The following is a 24,364-nucleotide window of genomic DNA, read 5'->3' as shown; positions in this document are numbered from 1 at the left end:
ATGTACCAATATACTGCTGAGCTCTCCCACGTTTTTGTGTTGGCGTAGACGAAAAAGAAGAAAGGGACATGCCCTCGGGGGAAAGAGAGCAGGGCATAGCGGGTTGAGCGGGGGTTTAAGGGCGGAGTGTAAATCAATTGTCTCGGTCTCAATACAACTAGACTTTCTCCTTGTCGTTCTGAACCTCTTTCTTCTCTGGCCTTATTTCGCTCGGATCGGAGTCTATACCTTGCATTGGCCGCCTGTGCGCTTTCGAAAGAAATCAAGGCCTTCCGTTAGTATCCATCCATGGTTGGAAATTATTCAGCGAGCCTGGTCCACGTTTCACGTTTTCTCTCGCCCAATACTCACGCAACAACTCCAACATTCCCGAATGAACAGCCCGCCGCCATCCACGCACATAACGGATCCTGCGACTTTCTTTTTTTTCTGACGACCAAATCTCCCAATATGATATTGGCTACTCCCATCGCTCATCAGTAGCAATTTTCTCGACGCAAATTCCACGATTACAATTACATCGCCGTCTACACACCTTATAAGGGCGTGATGCATTCACCTATCCATCATGTCCAGCTCACCCGCCGCACCATCGATGCTCGCAAAACCTGAACAAGCACCAGCCGACGAGCTCCTCCAGGGCTTCGACATCCGCGATGAAGAGGCCAGGGACTTTCTCAGTTCCCTCGTCAGCTCGCGCAAAGCGCCGCAGGCAGAGCTAGATGAGCTACAGCATCTTAGCCTCATGCGTGGGGTTGAAGAGTGGGATATGCTCTTTGCGTGCGCCGAGTCGCTCCGGGAGAGGAGCGGAGCTTCTCGGAAAGGCAGTAGCAGTACGCGGTTGGAGACGAGCCTCGTACCGTTTCTTGGCGATGTTCTCGCTGGTCGAGGGGTGAGGTTGCTTGGAACGGACAGTGCGTTGTGTCAGCCGGGAAAGGGGAAGAGGAAGGTAGAGAGAGATGAGATGGCGAAGGAGGAAGGTAAGGCGAGGAAAGCGACGGGTAAGGGTGTTTCGCACTTTTGGGGAGGGCCTGAACCTGAAGGGGGGAGTGAGGAAAAGGTCAAGTCGATACGGCAGACTGCGGGACACAGCCGAGTGCTCAGTCGGGAGACCGCCGCATGTTCTCCGTCAACCAGAAACAGGGGGACCTCCCATGTCAAGGATGAGGCAGTCCCAGATCCTAGCCTTGCCCAAAACCAGAGCCCCTCTGTCCCCAGCGGGCACTCTTTACCCAACACTACTGCCTGCTCCGATAATTACCGCAAAGGAGATACCGAACGGCCAGTCAAAGCCAAAGGAACCTCCAGATCGCCCTTCTTCAGCACCCTAACACCGCCCGGCGACAAACTCTCACCAAACCCAACCCCATCACCCACCAACCCACCGTCAAACAAGAGAAAGCCGCGCCCGCCACGGGGTACGGTCTCCAGCCTGCCGATCCCGCCGCTCTCGGCGGCGCGCTTCGGGCTGATCCAGGAAGAGCTGGCGGCGGACCCGTTCCGGCTGCTCATCGCCGTCACCTTCCTGATCCGCACAGCCGGCCGGGCCGCCATCCCCGTCTTCCGCGAGCTGATGGCGCGCTTCCCGTCCCCGGCCGCCCTCGCCGCCCCCGCCGCCGCCCCGGAGATCGTCGCCCGCATCCGCCCCCTCGGCCTGTCCGCCGTGCGCTGCGCCGCCATCCAGCGCTACGCCCGCCTCTGGCTGGCCCGCCTCCCGACCCGCCTTGTCCGGTACGCCGTGAAGAATTACCCGCTCCCCGGCGACGGGCGGGGCGTGAGGGCTGGGGAGGTTTTTGGGCCAGAGGATGATGACCGTCCGGACCGGAACGGGGACGCGGACGGGGAGGGGGAGAGGGAAGGGGATGCCGTGGCGGATGCCAGGCAAAGGGGGGTGGGGTGCGCGTGGGAAATCGGCCACCTCACGCAGGGCCCGTACGCGCTGGACTCGTGGCGCATCTTTTGTCGCGATGTGCTCCTCGGGAGGTCGGCGCACTGGACCGGCGAGGGGAGCGAGCCCGGGTTCCAGCCCGAGTGGATGCGGGTTCTGCCTATGGATAAGGAACTGAGGGCGTGTCTGCGCTGGATGTGGTACGTGCCTTGTTTGTTGCTTTACGCACACAATGGATCCCTTACGGCTGCCTGGCTGGTTCCGCCCGGAGTCGGTAGCGAAGTGCCTGCTGCATTGGCTCCGTGGAACCACTGTGGCTGAAGAAAGAATGGCGAGCTGACATGATGATAGGATGCGGGAAGGCTGGGAGTGGGACCCGCTGACTGGTGAGCGTGAACCTCTCCGGGACGAAATGCGAATGGCTGTGGAAATGGGCCGCGTTGGCTACGATGACCGTGGGAATTTGGTGATTTTGGACCAGGTGGCGGGAGATGTTGGGTAATGTCGTAGACTACTGAATCCTCTACATTATGGGACCTCGATAGTAGAGCCGTGGGGCGATGATAAGCTTCCCTAGCCTGCCTTGAGACGGCTCATCTGATGATATATTAAGGCGATACAAAGTACAGTGCCTAGAGCAGGCTTGCCACATTTAATGTGAGCATTGGAACTCCGTCGCTGGCGGTGCCATTAATACACGTTCCTAATACCCTTCCCCCCCCAATACACACACAGGCTAGATCACCGCTTGTTTTGGAAAGCTGACGTCTTAAACGCCATCTGTTTTCGGTCATGCGAAGAACCGGATGCAAAGGAGCCCCTGTCTCTTGGCCATCCATATAGATTGATCCTCCGTTTCTGTGGGTGGCTTTTGGCAGAACCCATTGGCAGGTGATGGAATACTAGAAGCCCCCCTTCCGAAATATATATCTCCATGTTGACAAGTGCGACGTCCAGGTTCATGAGTCAGCCTTTGTTTGTCTCGATGCCAAGCCCCTACCGTACTTTATATATATAGGCGTAGGACGAGCCCGTCTTACCGGGCCGTAGATACTAGTAACAAACATTTGCTGCCGCCCCGGCGGTACCAAGCCAGATGGCAAACCAAGCGGTGTCCCCCGCCCGCTGGCATCTGATTCCAGTTCTCTCATGATCTCAATACTGGTCTGAACATGGACTGCAGTCGGTGTGGTGCATAGACGGGCGATCCGTCCGTGCTGGGTGTCACGATCTACCTGTAGTGAGGCTTCAGAGATCATGAGGTGCGAGAGTGTGCAACCCTCGGCTCTGTTGGGGCAGCGGCGCCTCTGGAGCAGTTCGGCCCTCTTTGCTTCGATCTCGGCTTCCACCGTAGTCCGCAACTCACCCTTGGACCGGGGAACTCGCACGAGCGGCCTCAAAGCCGTTGCGCAACCGGCGATAATACCGAGCGATGTCTCCATGATGCTCCAAAAGGCAACGCCGCTAACAGCAAAGTCAGTGGTCAGACACAACCCAAATAGCTGCTAAGGGCTCACACACTCGCTCTGGTCCAGGAACTCGGGTGATGCAATGGGTATGTACTTGAGATGGGGTATGCGGGCGAGTATGGCAGTCCCAGCGCTTCATCGATTCCTTTGTGGTCAACGGATGTCGTCTGGGTTGGCCAGGTATTGTATGTAGGAACAAGAATCGGCTTACAAGATCCCCATAGCTAGCAACGCGCAGAGGCCGATCTTCACTGTCTTACCATCCTTGAAATGGGGCTTCCATATCACAGAGATGGGTAAGACGGCCAGTGTAATATCGGTCATAGCAGACACGATGCTGTGGGCTATGGTTGCGCGGGGAACTATCTCAGGGTTGATACTGGTTCATCTTGGGTGTCAAACCAAGTCCCTCTCGAGAACAATGGGATGCGTACCAGTGTCCCTGCCGGCCACCCAATACTTGCTTATAGAAATATGAGGGAGGTGTGCATTGAAATACGACGAGAAAGAAATATGCGGCCGAGAACGTCCATATGAATCCGAGACTGACATGAATGATGGGCCGGAATAGCGGTTGGTTCGTGCCAAAGATAATATCAAGGACAAAGGTTGCAATCGAGGTGCGAATAAGGGCCGAGAGCGGTGTGTATATCGCCTCACAGAGGAACCACACACGGAGGGCTCCGCGCCTGGCCGCGAGTGGATTAACTCTTTCCTGGTTACTCGCATCGACGATGCCAAATAAAGTGAGGCCGGCCTGTGCCGTGTAGATGATCTGGCATCCGAGTCAACGTGGACGGCGCCTCTAAAGAAGGGGCTGATGGGAAGCACACACCACAGATGCAAACATTAACCAGTCGTGTAAGCGCAAGTCCTTCCTAGCTAAGAATCTCGCACAGAACCGGAAAAAAATGAAAATCAAGACAAGGACCAGAACCGTAATTTGCAGAACAAATAGCTTGGTCACTCGTGGGTCGAGGTATTCAAGGGCCATTTTCTCCTCTTGTTTGAAAAATAATAACGGTATCGCGAGGAGCCCGGCCGAGCCATGAGGGAAAGGATGAGAAGCTTAACATCCCAAAGCCTCAGCGGTGGCTGAATAGCCTGGCCATATACCTGGGACTGCCGTATTTCGGCCTTGCAACAACACGGTACCTACCGCAACGGCCTGGGGGCTGACACCGCTTGACTGAATCTCCGTCTAGTTGGTGCGCATTGGTGAATACGACGCCCCAGCCTAAGACTTCGCCGATTTTCGAACGGCGGGGCTGCTAGCCTGGCTGCTGCTCCTTCCCAATTGACTTCCATGACCAAAGCGTGGATGGTTTGCATAAGCGCGGCGCTGGGGGAGGAAGAAGCTGGATGTCGGCAAGCCCGTCCAGGCCTAGACTAAACCTTACCGTGACCGTGTTCGTGTTGCTGCGGAGAATAGCCTCGGCAACGTGAGCAAGTACGTATGCAAGACCGATACCGAGAGGGAAATGCAAACGGAACATAGGGAGCCGGTGAAAAGTTAATGGGCGGGAGTTTCTATCATGACATCGGGTGACTGCATCGCTATGGAATGTGCTGTGGTTCTGGGCGCCCCCGGGGGGGGGGGGGGAGGGAGGGAGGGAGAAGGTAAACAGTCGTGAGCATATTCGCGTAGCCGCAATGTTTCATCGAGCCGAGTCGCACAGTCATGTGTTGCTGTATATGCGGCCTACCTCTAATAAAGCCCCATGTGGGAGATCGAGAAGGAGGTCCGGGACTACCGGGGGCGAATGAAGTGGTTCGGTTGTGCGAGGGAAAGTGGAGGTTTGCATCCATGTCGTCATTGACCCAACATGAGATGCAAAGACAAGGAACCGAGCGTGTCATAGCTCCCACAACCATATAAGGATTGGAAGATGATAATCGGGACTCGGCTTGTGACCAACTACTAGTGATTGAAACTGTCGCAATTAAAGTCTACGGATTTTGAAACCGCTTGTTATCCACTGAGAGACGCTCTGAATAAGCCATCACTTTAATAGTCCAGCTGAAAGATGACGTCCAAATCTCAATTCGAGATCGGTAAGTGAGACCACACAACATACCACGCATCATTTCCATAGATTTCTGAGGCTGAGATTGAGTTGTGGAACGGCAGGCCACAAGATCCCCGTCTCGGGGCAGGAGTTCCCGGGCAAGGAGGGGAAGATGCCGTACCCGCATCCGTTGTTTGACGAGATTCCTACCGACGATGGCAAGAGCCAAAAGTACAAGGCTGCGGGGAAGCTGAAGGGCAAGAACGCCATCATCACGGGCGGTGACTCGGGTATTGGCCGTGCAACCGCCATCTTGTTCGCCATGGAGGGCGCCAACTCGCTCATCGCTTATCTGCCTGAAGAGGAAGACGATGCCCAGGACACCAAGAAGCGGGTCGAGGAGTACGGCCAGCAATGCCACCTGGTGTCCACCGACCTCCGAGACGCCAAGAACTGCAAGAAGGTGGTCGACGAGGCAGTCAAGGTCTTCGACGGCAAGATCGACATTCTGTTCAACAACGCTGCGTACCAGATGGCGGTTGACGATATCAGCGAGCTGTCCGAGTATGTCCTTTGCCATGGCGCCCCGAGAGGGAGAGAGGGGCAAGACGCAGTGCTAATGCTAGCGGCAGGGACCAGTGGCTGCACACCTTTAACACCAACATCCACCCCTACTTCTTCCTGGCCAAGTACGTGCTGCCTCACATGAGGCGCGGCTCCACCATCATCAACAACGCCAGCATCAACGCATACGTGGGACGGCCCGACCTGCTTGACTACACGTCGACCAAGGGCGCCATCGTGTCGTTCACGCGCGGACTGAGCAACCAGCAGGTCGGTAAGGGCATCCGGGTCAACGCGGTTGCGCCCGGCCCGGTGTGGACGCCGCTCATCCCGTCGACCATGACCGAGGACGCGCAGAAGCAGTTCACCAGTCCCATGGGACGACCAGCGCGTACGTGTGCTTCGAGCCCTTCCCGTGGGGATACCATGGCTAACATTACATGTCCAGAGCCGAGCGAGATTGCTACCTGTGTGGTATTTTTAGCCTCCTCTGACAGCTCTTGCATCAGTGGCCAGACGATCCACTGCAACGGCGGGACTATTGTCAACGGTTAGCGCGGGGAATAATATTCAATTAGGAGAGCAGGCTGTGCAGGTAGATCCAATGAGGAGGAGGGGGTCAATTGGGCACCACCAAAGCAGTTGTTTGTCCCTTTGGGTTGCCATGTAAAACTGGTCACGATTGTCAGAAGGCGGATGAGAAGAGACGGGAGGCTTGCCAGATGCAGCAGGTCTCGGCAGTTGCGCAATTCTGCCATGGGCCACGGTGCTATCCTGGTATACACACACAGTGTTGTGAACTGAGGCAAGCCTTTTCCTTAGTCGTAGCTTTGTATTGATGCCCTCCCCTCGCGGATGGATCCGTACGGGGAAAAGAAGAAAGAGAAAAGAAAGAAAGAAAACAGAAATAAAAGTAGCCGCGATTGCCACAAAGGCGCCATGCAGCAATAAGTGTATTCTCCTCGACGAAGCGTCGAACGAGTGCCGGGCGCCAGGCTGGGTACCTTGAGGGCCGAGGGCGCAACTGCATTAACACCGATCCGCCCCAACCTCGCCCAGACCGGGAACCCTGATGGCTGCCTGGGGGCCGCACTGTGCGTGGATGAAGGGGGGGCGACTCTTTGACCGCTCCTGGCAGTTTTGGTTGAATGGATTTTGGGTTCAAAAATGATCCGTTCGGTCCGCAACTTTGATCCAGCAAGAAATGAACTCCGGTGCGATGCACGACCAGAGGTGATAGAATCAATTGCTTATAAAGACCCGAAAGGGTTGTCCTTGTGCTCCACTCGTCCCCCGCCAAGACCGCTACACCTCATCCTCCGTGGGGGATTGCGAGCCGGAACGCCGTCATGTCGGATCCGGAGCTCTTGCATAAGCTTTTCGGCGGCGCGGCCGCCCTCTTGGTCGCGCTCCTGACAGCGCCTGCGCTTGTCTATGCGTTGGGAACCGCTACGCCGCGCTGGAGACGAAGAGGATATGCCCACCTCGGCCAAAACAGCTATGAGGACCACGATGGTATCGCCACCGAAGAGTCGATCCGCGCCTACTCGGATACGCGCCCCCGAGTTGCTGTTTGTCTCGGGGCTATCATCGGGTTGGCAGCGTCGGTTGCTGCCAGAATCGTGACCCTGAGAACCGCCCAGGATACACCTCGGCTCTCCGAGGAACTGGTTCACTGGACAGAGCCGACGTGCTGGGTAAGACGAGCCATCCTCTACGCTCTTATTAGCACTCTTGACTAAGACGGCCGCAGGTGCTTGTGTGCTTGCAATGCGCATGTCTCCCCGCTAGACACCAGCACCAGGCGAAATTCCGCCTGACCATTGTAGGCCTCGTCTCGTCGCTATTGATTGCCGTGTCTGTGGCTCTTCGCTATGGCTATGAAGCGCTGGCATCAGTCGCCCGACCCGAGAGGGATACGGTGGCAGTGGTCTTGGGGTCCCTCTATCTCGCCCAATTCTTCTCGGCTGTCGCCACGGCAGCTGCGTTTGCAGCCTTCCCCCGTCGTCCCGATGTCTACGACAAAACCGGCCTTGTCGACCAACAGCACACCCTGTCGCTGTTGTCCCTGTTTTCGTATTCCTGGGATCGCGTGATCTTCGACGTCGCTAGGGAGCGCCAGATGGAGATCGAAGACATCCCAAACCTCGATTCCGCCACTCGGTCTAGAAACCTGGAGACCAGGTTCCTCGACAGGCTGTCAGAGGGCCCCCTCTGGTGGCAGCTCATCAAGGGCCACGCTGCCGAGTTGTCACTGCAGTGGGGTCTCACCCTGGTCATCGCCTTCTTGTCCCTGTTTCCGCAGGTTGTTCTCTACAATTTCCTGTCAAGAATTGAGCAGAGGCAAGGCCACACGTCCGCTGACCCCACCGTCTTCATATGGGTGCTTGGTTTGCTGCTGAGCCAACTTCTCCAAGTTGGGTTTAGCAACTGGCTTCGGTGGATCACGACAACCAGGCTCGAGATCCCAGTGGGCTCGCTGCTGCAGTCGCTGGTCTTCTCGAAGGCCCTCAAGCAGTACGAGACCGCGCCTCCGGGACAGAAAGTGGAAAAGAGCGACGGATCTAGCGGCCAGGGTAATCCCAAAGATGGCAAGGCGAAGAAGGACACGGAACCCGAGACCCGGCAGTCGGTCATCAATCACATGAAGCTTGATAGGTATGGCCCCGAAACTATCGACGACCCGCCCGTTTCCCGTTCCTAACAGCATCTCTAGTGGTCGTGTCACTATATTCTGTCTATACAACAATAATTTTCCCATGGCTATTTTCAAGCTCATCCTCGCAGGAGGCTTTTCCGTCAGTCTGATGGGCTGGCTGCCAGTGCTGTGCGGTCTCGCCGCCGGGTCGCTCGTAATCCCCTTGAGCTCTCTCCTGTCCAAAAGATACACCTCGCTGCACTTTGGCCTGATGAAGTACCGTGATGGCAAGGCTCACCTCCTAACCGAGGCCCTGCAAGGCATGCGCCAGATCCGGTATTCGGCTCTCGAGCAACACTGGGAGAGCAAGATATTGGCGAGCCGGGACGAAGAGTTGAGGCAGTACTGGAAAGTAGCCCTCTGGCAATGCCTCGTCGTCTTCGTCGTCAATCTGAGCCCCGTGCTGCTGGCAAGCGTCACCTTCTTCATCTACGTGTGGCAGAATGGAACACATATCCGGGCTTCAGTCATCTTCACGTCGCTCGGCCTGTTTGATCAGCTCTACGAGGCCGTGGCCCTCCTGCCCCTCCTGCAAATGTACTTACTTGAGGCATGGACGAGCGCTGTGAGACTGGAAAAATACTTCAAGCAGTCGGACAAGGAACCCGTGTCGGAACCGGGAGATGCGATTGCTTTTGAGAATGCCACAGTAGCATGGCCGAGGATCGAGGACTCCGAGGCCCCCGAAGGAGGCACCCAAGAGCAGCGGGGGGCGCACTCAATGCTCCGGGACGTAAACCTCGAGTTTCCAATTGGCAAGCTCAGCGTGATCACGGGGAAGACCGGATCAGGGAAGAGTCTCCTGCTCGCAGCGCTCTTGGGCGAGGTCAAGCTGTTGGCGGGTACAGTTCGCATGCCGACTCCGCCAACGTTCGATGAGAACGCCGAGCATATTCCGGACGAGGAATGGATCATTCCTCAGTTAACCGCCTTCGTCTCACAAACGCCCTGGATCGAGAGTGGCACCGTCAGAGAGAACATCGTGTTCGGCCTCCCTTTCGTTGAGGATCGCTATCGCAAGGTGCTCGCAGCATGTGCTCTAGAGAAGGATATCGAGCTTCTAGTCGATGGTGACGAGACCGAGGTCGGACCTAAGGGCGTTACTTTGTCAGGCGGGCAGCGTTGGCGAACGGCACTTGCCCGCGCTCTTTACTCTCGCGCCGGCATCCTGGTGCTTGATGATGTTCTTAGCGCTGTGGACGCCCACGTTGGTAGGCTGATCGTCGACAAAGCCCTCTCGGGAGAGCTTGCTCGAGGGAGGACCCGCATTCTAGCCACTCATCACGCGGAGTTGGTCATGCCTCATGCGAGCTACCTGGTCCGCCTCCGCAGCGGCGAGGTAGAGTCGGCCGAGATTCTTTCGCCGGTGGATCTGGATCCTGAGCTGGAGGCAGCCGCTACGTCGCCGGACGAGACATCATCATACGCTCAAAACGGCCATGCCGTCCCAGTGGGTCAGAAGAAAGCCAAAAAAGCAAGCCAAGACGAGGAGCAGAGAGAGACCGGGCGTGTCAAGTGGAAGGTGTACAAGGCCTATTATAAAGCCAGTGGCGGTGCATTGCCATGGCTAGTTGGGATAGCCGTTCTCTTCCTCGGCCACTTCTTGACCATTGCTCGGACATGGAGTTTGAAGGAGCTCGCCCAGCAGGCAGCTTCCGAGACGGTCCATTTCGCATCACAAACCGTGCAGATGATCACCTCTCCAAACTACGCCGACGTCGTTGGCTTTCCCAAGACGTCCAAGGTTGAGCGTGGCATCTACTTCTGTATGTTTTCCCTAATTTCCTGCTTCCCAGGCCTTCCGGTCCTACCACCAGTCAGTTGCTGACTAATAAATCCAACAGGGCTGGGCGCGTTTCTCGTCATCGACTTCAGCATGCTTATAGTTCAGCTCATTCGGGTCATGATCTTCTTCATAGTTGGCTTGACGGCGTCCAAGGTACTCTTCCAAAGAATGACGCACGCTATCCTCCGAGCACCCTTACGCTGGATAGACACGGTACCGGCTGGCCGCATCCTCAACCGCTTCACATCCGACACTTTCACCGTCGATAGACGGCTCTCCACCCAGACTTTTACCTTCCTCCGCACCGTGCTGTTCCTGGTGGTGATCATTGGTACCAGGTATGTCCGCCGTCGGTGATTTGGCAAACCCTACGCATTCTGACTGAATCGAAATAGTCTATCAGTATCGGTATACGTCATCTTCTTCGGTCTCTTCCTCTTGATCTTCTATGTACGCATCGCTCAAGAGTATATCAACGCCGCCCGCGAGGTGAAACGGATCAATTCCGTTGCCCACTCTCCAATCTACGACCAGTTCAGTTCAGTTCTGTCCGGTCTGTCTACCATTCGCGCTTTCGGCCGCACCAAGTTCTATATGGAGCGCATGTACGGGCTTATCGACAACAGTGCCAAAGCGTCCTGGGCACTGCAGTTGTCCAGCCGCTGGATGGCGTTCCGGATGGGGGTCCTCGGCGCCCTGTTCGTCACCATTGTCGCCAATGCCGTAGCATTCAGCCGCGTCGACGCCGCGCTGGCCGGGTTCAGCTTGGCCTTTGCGCTGCGTTACACGAACGCGTTGACTTCACTTCTCCAAGCCATGACCTCTGTTGAGTTGGGATTCAACGCCTGCGAGAGAGTCTTGGAATACGCCGAGATCGAAACGGAGCCCGAGGATGGTAAGGATGCCCCAGCGGCCTGGCCGACGGAAGGCAGGATCGAAGTCGACAACCTGACTGTCCGTTATGCCGAGGACCTACCGCCAGTCTTGAAGAATGTCACGTTTACTGTTGGCGCTGGAGAGCGTATCGGCATCGTTGGTCGGACTGGAGCGGGGAAATCGACCCTTGCCGCCGTCTTCTTCCGTCTCCTTGACCCGGTTGAGGGTACTGTCCACATTGACAATGTGGACATTGCGAGCTTGAAGTTGACTCAGCTGCGAAGCCGGCTTGCTATTATTCCCCAGGACCCCTTCCTCTTCTCGTAAGTTGTCTCCCTCGTGTGCCCTCCGGGGATACTGCTAACACGGAATGATCCAGAGGCACATTGCGTTCGAACTTGGATATGGAGGGCCTTCTAGATGACTACGAACTGCTATCAGCGCTCCAACGCGTGCACTTGATCGAAGCAGCCGAAGACCCCAACCGTCCCTCCGTATACCCCCCGGCTGAACTCACGGTCGCGTCCACTTCTTCATCAGCCATCGTTCCCGCTCTCGACTCGGCGACAGCCACAGAAACATCAACACCAGCAGAACCTGACCAGCCAACACTCGCCGCCTCGGATCTTGGCTCGCAATCCGCGACCAACAATACGAACATCTTCACCAACCTCTCGACCCCCATCTCCACTGGCGGCGCCAACCTCTCCCAGGGCCAGCGCCAGCTAGTCTGCCTCGCGCGCGCCCTCCTCAAGCGGCCCAAGATTGTCGTGCTCGACGAGGCGACCAGCGCGGTCGATCGCGGCACCGACAGCAACATCCAGGAGTCGCTGCGCAAGGAGTTCGCGGCGGCCGGGTGTACCGTCCTGGTGATTGCCCACAGACTGTCGACAGTGGCCGATTTTGACCGGCTGTTGGTGCTGGACAAAGGGCGGGTGGCTGAGGTGGGGAGCCCGAGGGAGTTGCTGGAGCGGGGAATGAGGAGGGCGGCGGCGGGTGAAAAGAAGGTTGCTACTCCTGCTAATGCTACTAGTGATGCTGGGGTTTTGGGCGAGGGGAGGGAAAGGGAAAGTGATGAGAGTACCCTGCAAAGCGAGGAAGGCGGTGAGGGCGAGACCGATGGCACCGGGGGGTTCTGGGAGTTGGTGCAGAAGAGTGCCGAGAAGGAGAAGTTGATGGAGATGATTTTGGGGGAGGAGAAGGAGGCGGTGGTACAATCGATCTTTGGTGTTCAAGCCTGATGGAGGTCGGATTCTTGTGAGCTAAAACCTGGCGCATCACTGGAGCATTGGTTGGGTTCCTTTCAATAAAAATAGACCTGCTGGAGATGTCTTGGCGGAAGGATAACAGGAAAATTTCGTGTGGTTAAAGAGCAAGCAGCAGTTACTAAGAAATCTATAGCCATTACCGCAGTTTTCTCCCTTTTTGCCTGCCTTGTTTCGTGTAGTCTGACGTGCTTTGATGTTCACTCAATGCCAGATCCTTCCACACTCGGGATATGAGGAATAAAAGTGCTGAATATTAGCCTCCTCTGAAGTTTCTGGGATTGAGACGGGCTTTGCCTGTGAACACTGGTTTGTGACGAACTACCTCGAGAATGAAAGGCAACGGTGAATTGCTATGGCCGATGCCCAGGTATCTACTCTACATACAAAGAAGGAAATGTGAATGGAGGTTACTGTCAGATATCAGCTTCGGTGCCAGAGCCCAGCTCGAGGCGGCAACATGATGGACGCATCTCGCAACCGTCTGACCTTTGACACCCAGGCTACCCCCAGCTCCATTATCCTTCGTCCCATGAGCCCGAATCTTGTCCTCCCTCTGATATTCCTCCGAAAGGAAAAGCAGCCCCAGACTCTGCCACCAGTGATAGACTAGTTGGTGAGTCCAGGCGTGAGCCACTCCCTCTTATCCACTCTGAACTGTCAACGTCAAACGCCGCGAGGCAGTGCTTGCGACAAGGCAGACGGAATCCGCAGAGATAGAAGGAGGAAAAGAAAAAAAAAAAAAAAAGAAACGCCAAATCCCGCCCCAATAGGCCGGTAAAGAACCCCCGATCTCATACCCACGGGCACAGCAACCCAGGCCGTTAACCTCCTACCCCGCAAGCGTGTCGGTCCAGTAAACCAACCGCAGTCTATAGCATCGATCATCCACCGTCCTGCTCCTGTTTCTTCTCCCGCCGCCGCTCCGTGCCTTCACTACCCCACAATCCGAGGCAATGAACGAGAACCGGAATCGGAACCGGAACCGGCGCCAGCAGATAGTGCAACAGCAGCACCACCACCACCTCCTTCCACTCTTCCTCGTCCTCGCCCTCCTCCTCAAATGTTATTCCCATCGTAGTAGCCACCGTTCACACCCCCAACGCCACCACCACCACCACCACCAGACCCCCCAACCCTCTCCTTCCCCTCCGCCTTCGCCTCGGCCTCATCAACGGCAATCACCCTCTTCTCGCCCACGAACCAGCGGACCGTCTGGGAGTAGTCGCGGACGTCGACCCTGGTGCGGCGAAGCTCAAACACGTCCCACAGGAGCTGCAGGGCCTCGGCGTGGCGGCCGGCGCGGCGCATGCCGGCGAGGTGGGGGACGGCGACGCCGACGAAGCGGATGTCGCAGTGGGCCTGGGCCAGGGCCAGGGTCCAGGCGCGCAGCATCTCGCGCAGCGTCTGGCGGTCGTTGTGCAGCAGCTCCAGCTCCGACGGAAGCAGCTCGTTGTACGGGTGGAAGCGCGGCGTGGTGCGGACCGGCGCGAGGTAGCGCTGCGCCGCGGTGTGCGGGGGTTCTGGGTACTATAAATGGGGGAAAGGGGGGGAGGGAAAGGGAGACGTTAGTGGGGGGTTGTTTTGTGGTTGTCGTGTGCACTGGGAGGGAACAGGGGACGTACCTGGGGGTAGTTGTGAAAAGAATAGTTCTCGTAGCCCGGCGGAGGCGGGCCCAGGCTGCCGGGATGCTGAAAGTGGTTGATCATGTCATGGACGTACTGGTGGAACCGCTCGTAGTGTTGTTGCCAAGCGATGTCTTCCTGCCGCGGCTGCGGCTGCGGCTGCGGCTGCGGCGGCGTGTCTCCATCCCATCGTATGGGGATAGCTGTGCGGATACTGGGCACCCGCTCGGGGCGGTGGCCATAGATGTGCTGGTAGATGTCTAGGACGAGCTGGTCGTGTGCCGCAGCCTCCGGGGACTGGTTTGTCGTGCGAGAGGCCGATGTATCGGGCCGTGCGGGCGTCGAAATAGGGTTATGACTAGTGCCGTGGGCGGCGGAGCCGGTCATGCTCGGTGCGAGGTCGCCACGGCGATCGTTTACGTTGCCGTTAACCCCTTTTTGTCCGTTAACATTTTCATCCTCGTCATTGTCATCGTCGCCATCGTTAGTGCTAGGCTGAACATGGCGATCCGGCTGGCTCATCCGGGCTAGCGCCTGAGCAGCCATCTGGCGAACATTCGGGCGGGTTGCGGCTGCCGTGATCCGAGCATGGTAGCCGTCTTCATCGCGTGAACTGGCAGCTGGGGAAGCTTGAGCAGCTCTTCCAGAGTGAGCGTGAGAGTGCGAAGCAGGCACCGAAGTAGGGCCAAGGCGGTCGATGGAGGGCAAGGGCAAGCGGGGGTGCTTGGGGGCACGGTTCGAGCCATCCGGGCTGTTGTCGCCGTTGCCGTTGTACTCGTCGTCGTCATAATCGGTGTCGTCCTTAGTGCTGGATGTCCACCCGGGGGACTCTCTGCTGGAGGCTGCCAGTGCCGACCTTGGCTGCGGCGTGCCGCGATTGCTTCTCTCGTCGCGCATGGTGTCGCGTCGCTGAGCCCCACGCTTCCTTTTGATCTTTTTCTCGGTCCAGTCACAGGCGTCCGGGTCGATGAAGTGCTTCCCGTCGGAGTGCCAGCGACCGCTTCTAGAGCACGCTTCACAGATGTGGAGGGTGCACGTAGTGCAGACGTGGAGAGTCCCCGGAGACCGACAGTTACAAAAGTCGCACTTCTGGACTCTACCGTATTTTGGGGTCCAAGTGCGGTGGGTGCGAGAGGCGAACGAGCCAAATTGACCGGTTGCAGAATTTGTGCCAGTGAGTGTGGGAGCGATCGAGTCGCTGCTGGGCGAAGAACGAGGAGCGGAACGAAGGGCACGACAGGCACGTGCCTCCGCGGTTCCAGCAGGCTCCATGAGTGTCGCGGAGTCGGTGCTGGGGCGAGTGGTTCTTCCCGGGGGGCTCAGGTCGTGGTCGCACGTTTCCTGGACCATCTTGGACAGGACCGGACAGTCAGCGAGGAGAGCAAGGCAGGAAGAACTAATTGCGCAAGAATCAAAACCAGTCGAGGGCCTACTTGTGAAAGCCCGCTAGAATGGATGAAGGACGGTGGTGTGAAGGAATAAGTTTGAGGGGAGAAGTCAGGGAATAGAGAGGTAGGTTTAAATATCAGAGGGTGAAGGGTGGGAGGCTTCGAATTGACGTGGCCACGGGCAGAAGATCTGAATTCGGTTGTCGGCATAGTAGAGTGGGTTAACAGGTACCACCCACAGAGCCAGTTGCTCGATGGGATGGCAGTAGAAGTGACTATGGGCCTGGCCAGGCTAGCAACAGATACGTTTGTGCTCGGTGTTCAGATTATAGCATCCTGTTCAATCACGGCAACTCTGCCGCTGTTGGCAACCCGGCGGATCTTCAACCACTAGTACTGGGCGTCACTTGACCGCCAGTACCACTGCCTCGCTGTTGTCTTCATCCCACCGCTTCCAATGGTCAAATTGAGACGAGTGGTCACCTGCTAGGCGGGTGCTTCTATCTCTCGCAGCCTTCACCCACGTTTCTCTCAAGCTGCTCGCCACGTCTTGTTTGATATTCACTGGCCTCACACCGACTCTGCGCAAAGAGCCAGCCCTTTGTCTGGGAGCATGTGTGAATTTGGTGCTGGTTAAAGTTGCGCCGTTTGGCTGCGATGTTTAGCTTCTTCATCTCGAAAGGCATAAGGAGATACTTAGTAAGTGAGGTTGGGCGTCTTTGTCATTACCTGAACTGCCTTGCCATCGCCGACAGCTGAGGTGATGACACCCAACTGAGCAACATCACGACCGAGGGAATAAATAATGTGGACATGCTGGTGCCCCGTCGGGCACCACAATGGCATAGCAGGCTCCTCTCATCTACCAGCTCTCAACTTCTACAGTGGGGCAGTAGCAAGTAGGAATTCAAACAGCGGCAGGAACGTTTGCCTCGTGTACAACAATACGCAATTGTAATCTAATCAATACAAATAGAGAGAGCCGCGAAGTAATGCAGGGCTCCCTTGAGAATTGTTGGAGAGACCCCAGCAGTTGGTGATTGAACAAAAGGGACAGGCCACTTGGCTAATTATGCCCGGGAACGGGCAGAATCAAGCAGCACCTATCTAAATAATCACGTCAGCCCCGCGCGAGGAGCGCCTGTCATGGCTGGAGATGTCAGGTAGCAATAACTTCATTGTAGGGGGCAAAACTGTAGTTGTATCGTCTGCTGCTGCTCGAAGCCGGAATTCTGACACGGAAACGGGATCCCGCTGCATCCGGATCCGCAGTCGGCAGACGTCCAGCGGACCGTTGGGAAGCCAAGGAATCCGGGCCCGTCCTGGCGGATCGACCGGGGGCCGAATGGCGCGTGGAGCAGGGAGAGAATCGAGACAGGTCCAAGGGGTTGGTTGCAGCTCTGCAAGCCACCACCATCCGAGCCAGAAGGTGGTCAAAGCGCAGCACAGCAGGGGTGCGGTGGGCACGGCCCAGGGTCAGCGAAAACCGTTTCTTCTCTGAGCCAATCATTCCCCAAACCGACCCTCCCAATGCGCGATTATTGGCCAATGGCTTAAATTAGTTCCACCGGCGACCGCGTCTCCGACGCGTGGTTCTCGCGACGAGACGCGTCTCCTGACTGCAAGCCTTTTCGTCACGCAGCGCCCCGCGGGCGCCCCAGCCGATTCTGCGTCCCGCCCTTGGAGCCGGCCTGCAGCGGTCAGTTTGGCAAGACCCGTGGCGCTTTGCAAAATCCGGGATGATGCGAGGAGCCGCTGCGACCTCCCTATCACGCAGGTTGGCTTTGCGGAGCCTTGAGCAGAGGCTCCTCCTTCAGGGACATGTCTCTCCTTAGTTACCCCGGATTTGGCGAGTGCGGAGGGAGGTGAGTTCCATGCAACCGCCGCGCGTGTTGATGGAAGCGAGGGCGACGAAGAGAGGGAGAAAGCCGCATCTCTCGAGGGTCAAGCTTATCGTTCACTGAAGGGGGGGGGGGCAAATGTTGCAGTGCCCCTCCGACAGATTTCCCCTCTCGCCGTCAACCCTCCGAGGCGGTTCCTGCAGCTTAATGTCGTAGAAAGCCTCCCTGTCTTCAACTCGTCTGCAGTTAGGGTACGCAGAGGTGACAGCCATCTGATGTGGCCGGTGTGATTCTCCTTGCCCTGTCAAGACCATGACGTGAACGTCGTCATGATCAGCAAATAGCCCGTTGGCCCTGACCTCATCGCTCTCCGGGGAACGCCTCGCGAAATTAGCACATCCATTATGATACGTATCACCCGAGGATCGAGGGATCGAGGCAGCAATCGAAATGCCTCGCCCACCGAGAGCGTTGCCTGCGGCGGTCGCTGGGCAACAGGCGGCTAAACTTGTGCGTAGTCCGCGCTCACACCAATGGGCCATGATAGGTGACGCAAGCGAGACCTCGAACCAGGCTCAGCACCCTTACAACCTGGCATATCACCCGTGACCCGGACGAGCCGGAGTACTTTGCAGATACCTCCCATCCCACAAGTAGGCACTCTTGCTCACCTGAGGTGAAAGAGGGTGTGGATCTCTGCTTGGTTTGCACCAATGCCGGGCAGCAACACTAGCCAGCATGGTGTGAAACTCCTGAGCTAGAGAAAGAAAAAGAAAAACTCGGATGGCCAGCCCACATCGAGTCACCTGGGAATTATTAATGTCTTCCAGAATAAGAAATCGCCATGAAGCACTTGTGCCCCTCTGTCCCAGTGTCTGTACTGTACTGTACATGCGCCGATCGGTGTCCGGAATCCCAGCGGCGCACGAAATGTCCAGCACGGGTATTGGTTCACCGTCTTTTGTCTCCCTTGATGCCATGCCGACTTCTTCTTGTACCGCTCTTGCAGTGCGAGGGGCTTCGAAGGGCTCCATTATCGTTAAGTGCTTGCATGAGCAAGACGGTGGAGGGAGGGTATGAGGGGCACTTGCATTGTGCAGTCTCGCCCTGATTGGCAAGCCCGCCCTGTTCCCACTCCACACTGCCCTGTCTCCCCCGTCAGGTGGCTCACTCTCTGCGCACCGACACCCCTGCAATAGAGCCGTCCCACCCTTATTAGGCGCATTATTCCTTCTGCGTCGCCCTCAGGCGTCCCCCGTCGACGAAGGCTTCCGTTTCTTTCCTCACCACCCTCCCTCACCTTCGCCAGTCCGCCCCTACACCTTCAAGCTCTTTTGCACAGAGAAACTCCGCCATCGCAACACTCGTCTTCAACTGCGCCGACCAGTCCTTTGTCAACAACTGTGACAACGCGCTCCTGAACCCCCCGTGTGCCCCGTCTTCAGCGTCGCGTAACCGTCCCGCAGGCGCATCGGGCGCATCTCCTCGCTTGGTCGCAAACCGTCCGTTTCCAGCCCTCGCCCATTTAGCCACAAACCTGGGAATCTTTCTCGCCTCTTATATCACTGCCGACCTACGTTTAGCGGCCCGATCTGTACTCGAATCGTCCTGCATCGTCGACAAACAGAAAAGAGAAACCATGCTACTGCCATCCGCACTGTCGTGCGACTCGTCGCAACCACCTCCCTTGACGCGCCTCCAGTCAGCGCTCTTCGCCTCTCCGCCCGCGAGCCCTTCGCAGCTGTCGCCGCAGACAACCTTTAGCAACATCTTTACGACATGTCGCTCGCTACAGTCGCTCCTTGCGGCGCCCTCTCCGCCGGCCAATGTCGATCACCACGAGCCCATCACCCCTCCGAACTCGTCGCACGCGCAACTGCCCACTCCACCGCTAGCGCATGCGCCGCCACCCCTCAAACTGCGCTTGCGCTCGCGCAAGACAGACCCCACCGCAACGGGAGGAAACGCCGCCGATCACGGCCCGCCGCGGAAGCGCATCGTGAAGCGCTCGGTCGCACCGCCGGCGAGGGGCCCCAACAAGCGCCGTCGCCCCGTGGACGACGACATGGGCCGTGACGACGGCGACGCTGACATCAGCGATTTGGAGCAACCCGAGCTACTGGAGACGACCAAGACCTTGTCAACCGATCAAAATCAAGAAAACGAGCCTCTTCAAGAGTCCGCACTGCCAGCACCGGCGCCACACACCCCCAAACGCTCGCGCATCGCGCCAGAAGTCCTCCCCCTGGGCCTCGAAAGATCAGATTATCACGTCCTGCACGCCGACGGCGTACTCCATGACAGCAACACAAGCCAAATAGCACAAGGCACCGACGTGGTCGTCGAAGCAGACGGCGAGACGTGGAGCACGGAAGAGGACCGCATGCTCGTCGAGCTGGTCCTCGAGAAGCTCAAGCTGAGCAAGTCGGATTGGCAAGACTGCGCGCGAAGCCTGGGCAAGAAAGACCGAGGCAGCGTGGGGAGGAGGTGGAAGAGCCTCATGCTCAATGGAGATGTGGGGTTGAAGAAAGGGAGTAGTCGGCGGGCCAAATTGCATGGGACGTGGAGGTGATTGCTACTGAGGTGACGAGCGCGTCATCCTCTCCAGGTTTTTGGTTCTCTCTTTTTATTCTTCTACGATGCTGTATTGCTATCTTTGTAATAACACCTACTACCACTACTCTTACGATTACCACTATCTACAGGAGACAGGGCGGACGGACAGGCGTTTTTGGTTTGAAGGCGTTTGCGTGTAGGCCGGAGGCAGGGGAGTGTTCAAGGGGCCAGATCGACTTTGGGAGGAGAGGAATTTGGATACGCATCTCCTGTCATGATACCAACCATCTCATGGCAGGCAGGCAGGCAGGCAGACCGACCTGGGTCGCTGTCTAGCCTCACCTTTATCACTACTACATGAATTGATGACGTAGAATTTTAGACAACTTAAAGCATTCCTTACTTCTTTTCTGAGAAAGTGGCTTGAAGACACTCCTGTTTGTACTGTACCACAGCAGCTCAATACAGCTCACCGAACTTCACCGGACCTTTCCCCAGGCCTCAACCTCAGGCCATGTCTCACCTTTACCAACATAGTCACCCACCCCGCGCAGTTCGAGCCAAAGGGATGATGACGGATGGGAGCCGCCGCCGTTCCTAAGGTACTCGTCGCTCCCACAAAATTCAGGAACGGTCGAAACTCGGTAGATTCCAACCTCACGTTTCCAACGCCGCTGCCGAGGGCACAGCAAACGCGGCAATGCAAAAGAATAAAATAGAAACATGAGTGGGGGAGCTGAGCTGGATAGCGAGCGGACGGGCGGACGGGGACGGAAGCCAACCAAACAGACATCATTCCATCCAGCTCCCTTCCTTTCGCCAACACTGGGTTAATCAGGTAGTAACTAGTTTGGCAGCCTGCACCGTCGCCTTGCTTCAGGAACCATGATAATAAACGCAAGTAATGCCACCCCCGACCAGGCTGATGAAACATGGTCCGTGATTGCTTGCCGCAAAGCCTAACCGTTCCATGGTTAGGGATGGATGATGGATGACGCTCTGGGCACGGACGGGATGTTTCATGTTTCCCTGAGCTGTGCACAAGGGCGAACGGGAGGGTTATAGTATAACCCTTGCCCTTCCCTGCCTACTATACATACTCCAAATTGCAGATTAGCCATGCCACCCAGCTTCCCGGGCTCTACCGACTCCCGTACAATATAACCCTGGCGTGACGTAAGGTACTCCATGAGGGGAGAATGTTTCAGGAGCCAGGACCTCCTTCTCCATGATCTAGTCTTGGTCGTAAGTCCAGGCCAGGGCGGGGAATCCAGACTCCGACCACCCCATCCGCCTCGCGCGGGAAAGTATCCCGTCCTTGCAGAGACGCAGAGCCGGTCATAGCAAACGGGACAGACGCATCTTTCGTCGACGGCATTGACGGCCCTCCGTCCTCCCTCCCCTCTCTTCCCGCCCGTGTCGAGCCCTGATCCCTCCCTCCAGCTCCCTCCCTTTCCGTTGTCAGACAGTCAGCGAGGTGCTGCGAAATCGACCGTCATGCAGGGTGCGAGCAGTCGGCTCTGGTTCGCTGATGCGGTGCGAAGGAGCGAGCCTTACTTTCGGATTTTGTGTTGGCGCGCGGGGGGCAAATCCTACGGCACGGCCGAGGGTCGAGAGAATGATCTTGACTGGGTAAGAACTGCAATTGAATGCTTGTTTAGTTGGGAGGAGCTGTCGCCTCATTGTTGGCTTAGGTTCCTGCACCGCGACTCGGTTCGGGCTCGGTCTTTCGACAAAATGTCTTGGAATAGATCCCTTCGTCTAGATGAACCATAGAACATTACCAGTAAATACTCTAAAAAACTACAAAAAGAAAAAAAAAAAAAGAAAAAGCATCCCTTTAATATTGACGATCATTACCAACCATCCAAGACCGTCATCTCGACATACATGCCATTCGCCGGCCTCGCCGTCACGGCGCTCTTGATCTCAACCTTGCCCTCGTCCATCTCTTCCTTGTTGTGCAGCTCCATGTGAAACCGCCCAACCCACGAAGCTATCAGGCAGGCAAACTCGGCTTTGGCAAAAGACTGGCCGATGCAGCTGCGAGGCCCGTGCAAGAAGGTCATAAAAGCATAGTTGCTCGTCGCCCCGCCGCTGGCGGCCCTCTTGTCGCCATCCGACTTGGGCATCCAGCGGTCCGGGTTGAACTCGAGAGCATCTTCTCCCCAAAGGCTCTGTGATTTGTTGACGGCCCACGGCACGAGCATGATCTGCGTGCCCTTGGGGACGAAATGCCCTTGGATACTGGTATCGCAGACGGCGTTGCGGAGTGTTATGGGTACGGGGCTGAAGTAGCGCAGAACCTCGTTGCACACGGCATTGAGGTACGGCATGTGGTCGATGTCGAGGCTGGACACGGTCGAGCCGCCCTCTCCACTAGAGATGGGCGGTAGGCGCTCGCGGACTTCCGCTCGGAGGCGCGCCTGTACCTCGGGATGCTTGGCGAGCAAGTACACTGCCCACGTCATGGCCGATGCGGTTGTTTCGTGCCCCGCGGCAAGGAACGTCATGAGCTGGTCCACAAGGTTCTCGTCGGTAAAGCCTCCGGACTCAAGGGCCACCGAGAGGATGTCAAGGTCGGCCAGCTCCTTTCGGGCAAGCTTCTGCTTCTTCTCTCTGATCAGGTCGGTGCACGTGGCGCGGATCTTTTTGACCGCCTGTTGGACGTCGGCGTTGCGTTTAAGGGGCAGCAAATTGAGAAGCTGGACAGGGATGAAGATTTGCAGCAGCCCCAGGATGGCCGCTTGGCGATTCGGCTTGAAGACATGTTGGTACGTCTGGTTCAACTCGGTTGTTGGATCAGCGATGGCGCCAAAGTCGCAGCCAAAACCGGCCACACCGATGATGTCGAGAGTTATCCGCGAGGCCCAGTTGCCAACCTCGATCACCGCTGTCTTCTTTTCCTCGGATGCCGCCTTGGAAGCATCGCCTAGGATTTCCCGAGTCATGGCTTCGACGCCTTCTCGCGCCTTATCCCAAAAAACTGGATACAGATCCTTGATGTGCCTAAAGGCAAATGCCGGAAGCAGGTTTCTGCGCTGCACCTTGTGCTCCTCCCCCTCGGCGAGGAGTACGCCTATCCCCAAGATCCGGCCGATGCTGAAGCGGAACTGATAGGGCTTTGCAAAGTCGTAGTTTTTGGTTACGAGCACCTCGGCAAGAGCCTTGGGTGATGTAATGAAAAGCCTCTCCTGGTTGAAGGGGCCCAAATATCTTATGACGCCATCATTTGGTATCGAGTTAATCCTGTGAACAGTCAGCAGGTTGGCTAAGTATCCGAGATTTCGATTGGAAAAAAAATCATACCACTGCATATGGGGGCCTCCAGTTGGTTTACTATGTATTTCCTTAAACTGGCCCATGAACCATGAATTGCCGCTAGGTTCTGGGAGGCCCCGAAGGGGAGAGAAGACTTTGGGGTAGAGTATGACACTCCATACAACGAACATCAGAAACTGGACTGTCCACAATGCCGCGAAGGCGGCCAAGAAGCCAAATTCCGGGCATTGTGGTATTCGCCCAGAAGACAGAAGGTAAGCGCCCGCCAGTGAAATGGCCGATACGGCGCGAAACCAAAAGGCCATGGTGGCAAAGGCTGGCAAAGTAGTTTTAAGACTGTGAGCGAAGTCAAAACGTGAGAGTTCTTGTTGCTAGGTGGTATGTCATGGTGATGAACAGGCATCCATGCAACTGAAGGCCGTTTGGGGTTTTATGGGAGTCGAAGCCTTTCGCAGGGCTGAACGAGTAACTACATTTTGGATGCCATGAACCCCGGTTAATTTAGACTGGGCTAACTGGACAGGGTAGCGTTGCACCCCCGACTTGAGACACGGAGTCCCGTCTTTTGCTCCGACTCCGTGCCAACGGCGCGACGGGCATCGACGCCCGAGAGCAAAACTGTGGTACGGCCAGGTGACTCGGTGGAATCAGAATTCCCCTCGGTCCCTTTTAGCAATATACGGCGCCACCCAATATCCGCTGGCTTATCATAGCGCCGTTCTGGCCCAGACAGGGGACACGCTGCCATATAGGCGTCCTGGTGGGCAGATGAATGGTACAGAGGGCGGCGCAATGTCGCCGAACGGTTGTTGCCGGTTGGATGAGGCCCAGGCGTCGCGGGCATCGCGGGGCGCCGGTCACGTATCCAGCTGTACACTGCACAGTCCTTTCGCTGCGCCTTTCCTTACGGCGCGGGCTACACCAGTTGCGAGGAGGAATATAAGGTGTACGAATGCCGAGTCCGCGGAGTCCGAGATCCCGCAACACCTCCGTTGTGATTACCTTTGTTCTCAAACTGCTCCTTCCAAAACCTAGGTAAGGCACTTACCTCGATAGCAATCCGCGGATTGCGTGGGAAGCCGAAGCACCCGACGCAGTCCGGACGTCCTCTCCTTTT

The 24,364-nt window shown here is 56.9% G+C and overlaps 6 protein-coding genes across 6 annotated transcripts; 4 read left to right on the top strand and 2 right to left on the bottom strand.

Annotated features, from left to right (window-relative positions):
• Nucleotides 1–568: 568 nt before the first annotated feature.
• On the top strand, nt 569–2,390 carry MFIFM68171_01358 (Methylated-DNA-binding protein3; the record flags this gene model as incomplete). The annotated part of the gene is made up of 2 exons (XM_071056780.1): nt 569–2,088; nt 2,240–2,390. 2 exons carry the CDS (start codon nt 569–571, stop codon nt 2,388–2,390), a joined length of 1,671 nt encoding a protein of 556 aa, XP_070912881.1.
• A 2,994-nt stretch (nt 2,391–5,384) lies between these two features.
• On the top strand, nt 5,385–6,485 carry MFIFM68171_01357 (Putative oxidoreductase YhxC; the record flags this gene model as incomplete). Its single annotated transcript, XM_071056779.1, has 4 exons — nt 5,385–5,412; nt 5,489–5,930; nt 5,999–6,321; nt 6,379–6,485. The coding sequence occupies 4 exons, from the start codon at nt 5,385–5,387 to the stop codon at nt 6,483–6,485; spliced, it is 900 nt and encodes a 299-aa protein (XP_070912880.1).
• A 794-nt stretch (nt 6,486–7,279) lies between these two features.
• On the top strand, nt 7,280–12,531 carry MFIFM68171_01356 (Putative ATP-binding cassette (ABC) transporter protein; the record flags this gene model as incomplete). The annotated part of the gene is made up of 6 exons (XM_071056778.1): nt 7,280–7,627; nt 7,684–8,588; nt 8,647–10,394; nt 10,473–10,752; nt 10,810–11,613; nt 11,670–12,531. The coding sequence occupies 6 exons, from the start codon at nt 7,280–7,282 to the stop codon at nt 12,529–12,531; spliced, it is 4,947 nt and encodes a 1,648-aa protein (XP_070912879.1).
• A 1,083-nt stretch (nt 12,532–13,614) lies between these two features.
• Nucleotides 13,615–15,530, bottom strand: MFIFM68171_01355 (uncharacterized protein; the record flags this gene model as incomplete). Its single annotated transcript, XM_071056777.1, has 2 exons — nt 13,615–14,085; nt 14,181–15,530. The coding sequence occupies 2 exons, from the start codon at nt 15,528–15,530 to the stop codon at nt 13,615–13,617; spliced, it is 1,821 nt and encodes a 606-aa protein (XP_070912878.1).
• A 3,518-nt stretch (nt 15,531–19,048) lies between these two features.
• On the top strand, nt 19,049–19,981 carry MFIFM68171_01354 (Myb-like domain-containing protein; the record flags this gene model as incomplete). Its single annotated transcript, XM_071056776.1, has 1 exon — nt 19,049–19,981. The coding sequence occupies one exon, from the start codon at nt 19,049–19,051 to the stop codon at nt 19,979–19,981; it is 933 nt and encodes a 310-aa protein (XP_070912877.1).
• Nucleotides 19,982–21,821: 1,840 nt separating this feature from the next.
• On the bottom strand, nt 21,822–23,552 carry MFIFM68171_01353 (Cytochrome P450 monooxygenase; the record flags this gene model as incomplete). Its single annotated transcript, XM_071056775.1, has 2 exons — nt 21,822–23,214; nt 23,275–23,552. The coding sequence occupies 2 exons, from the start codon at nt 23,550–23,552 to the stop codon at nt 21,822–21,824; spliced, it is 1,671 nt and encodes a 556-aa protein (XP_070912876.1).
• Nucleotides 23,553–24,364: the final 812 nt, after the last annotated feature.

This window comes from Madurella fahalii (genome assembly GCF_045866475.1).
Source record: "Madurella fahalii IFM 68171 DNA, scaffold_1, whole genome shotgun sequence".
In the NCBI taxonomy this organism is placed as follows: domain Eukaryota; kingdom Fungi; phylum Ascomycota; class Sordariomycetes; order Sordariales; genus Madurella; species Madurella fahalii.
Note: the sequence above shows the minus strand (reverse complement) of the source record. Positions and strands in the feature narration are given on the sequence as shown.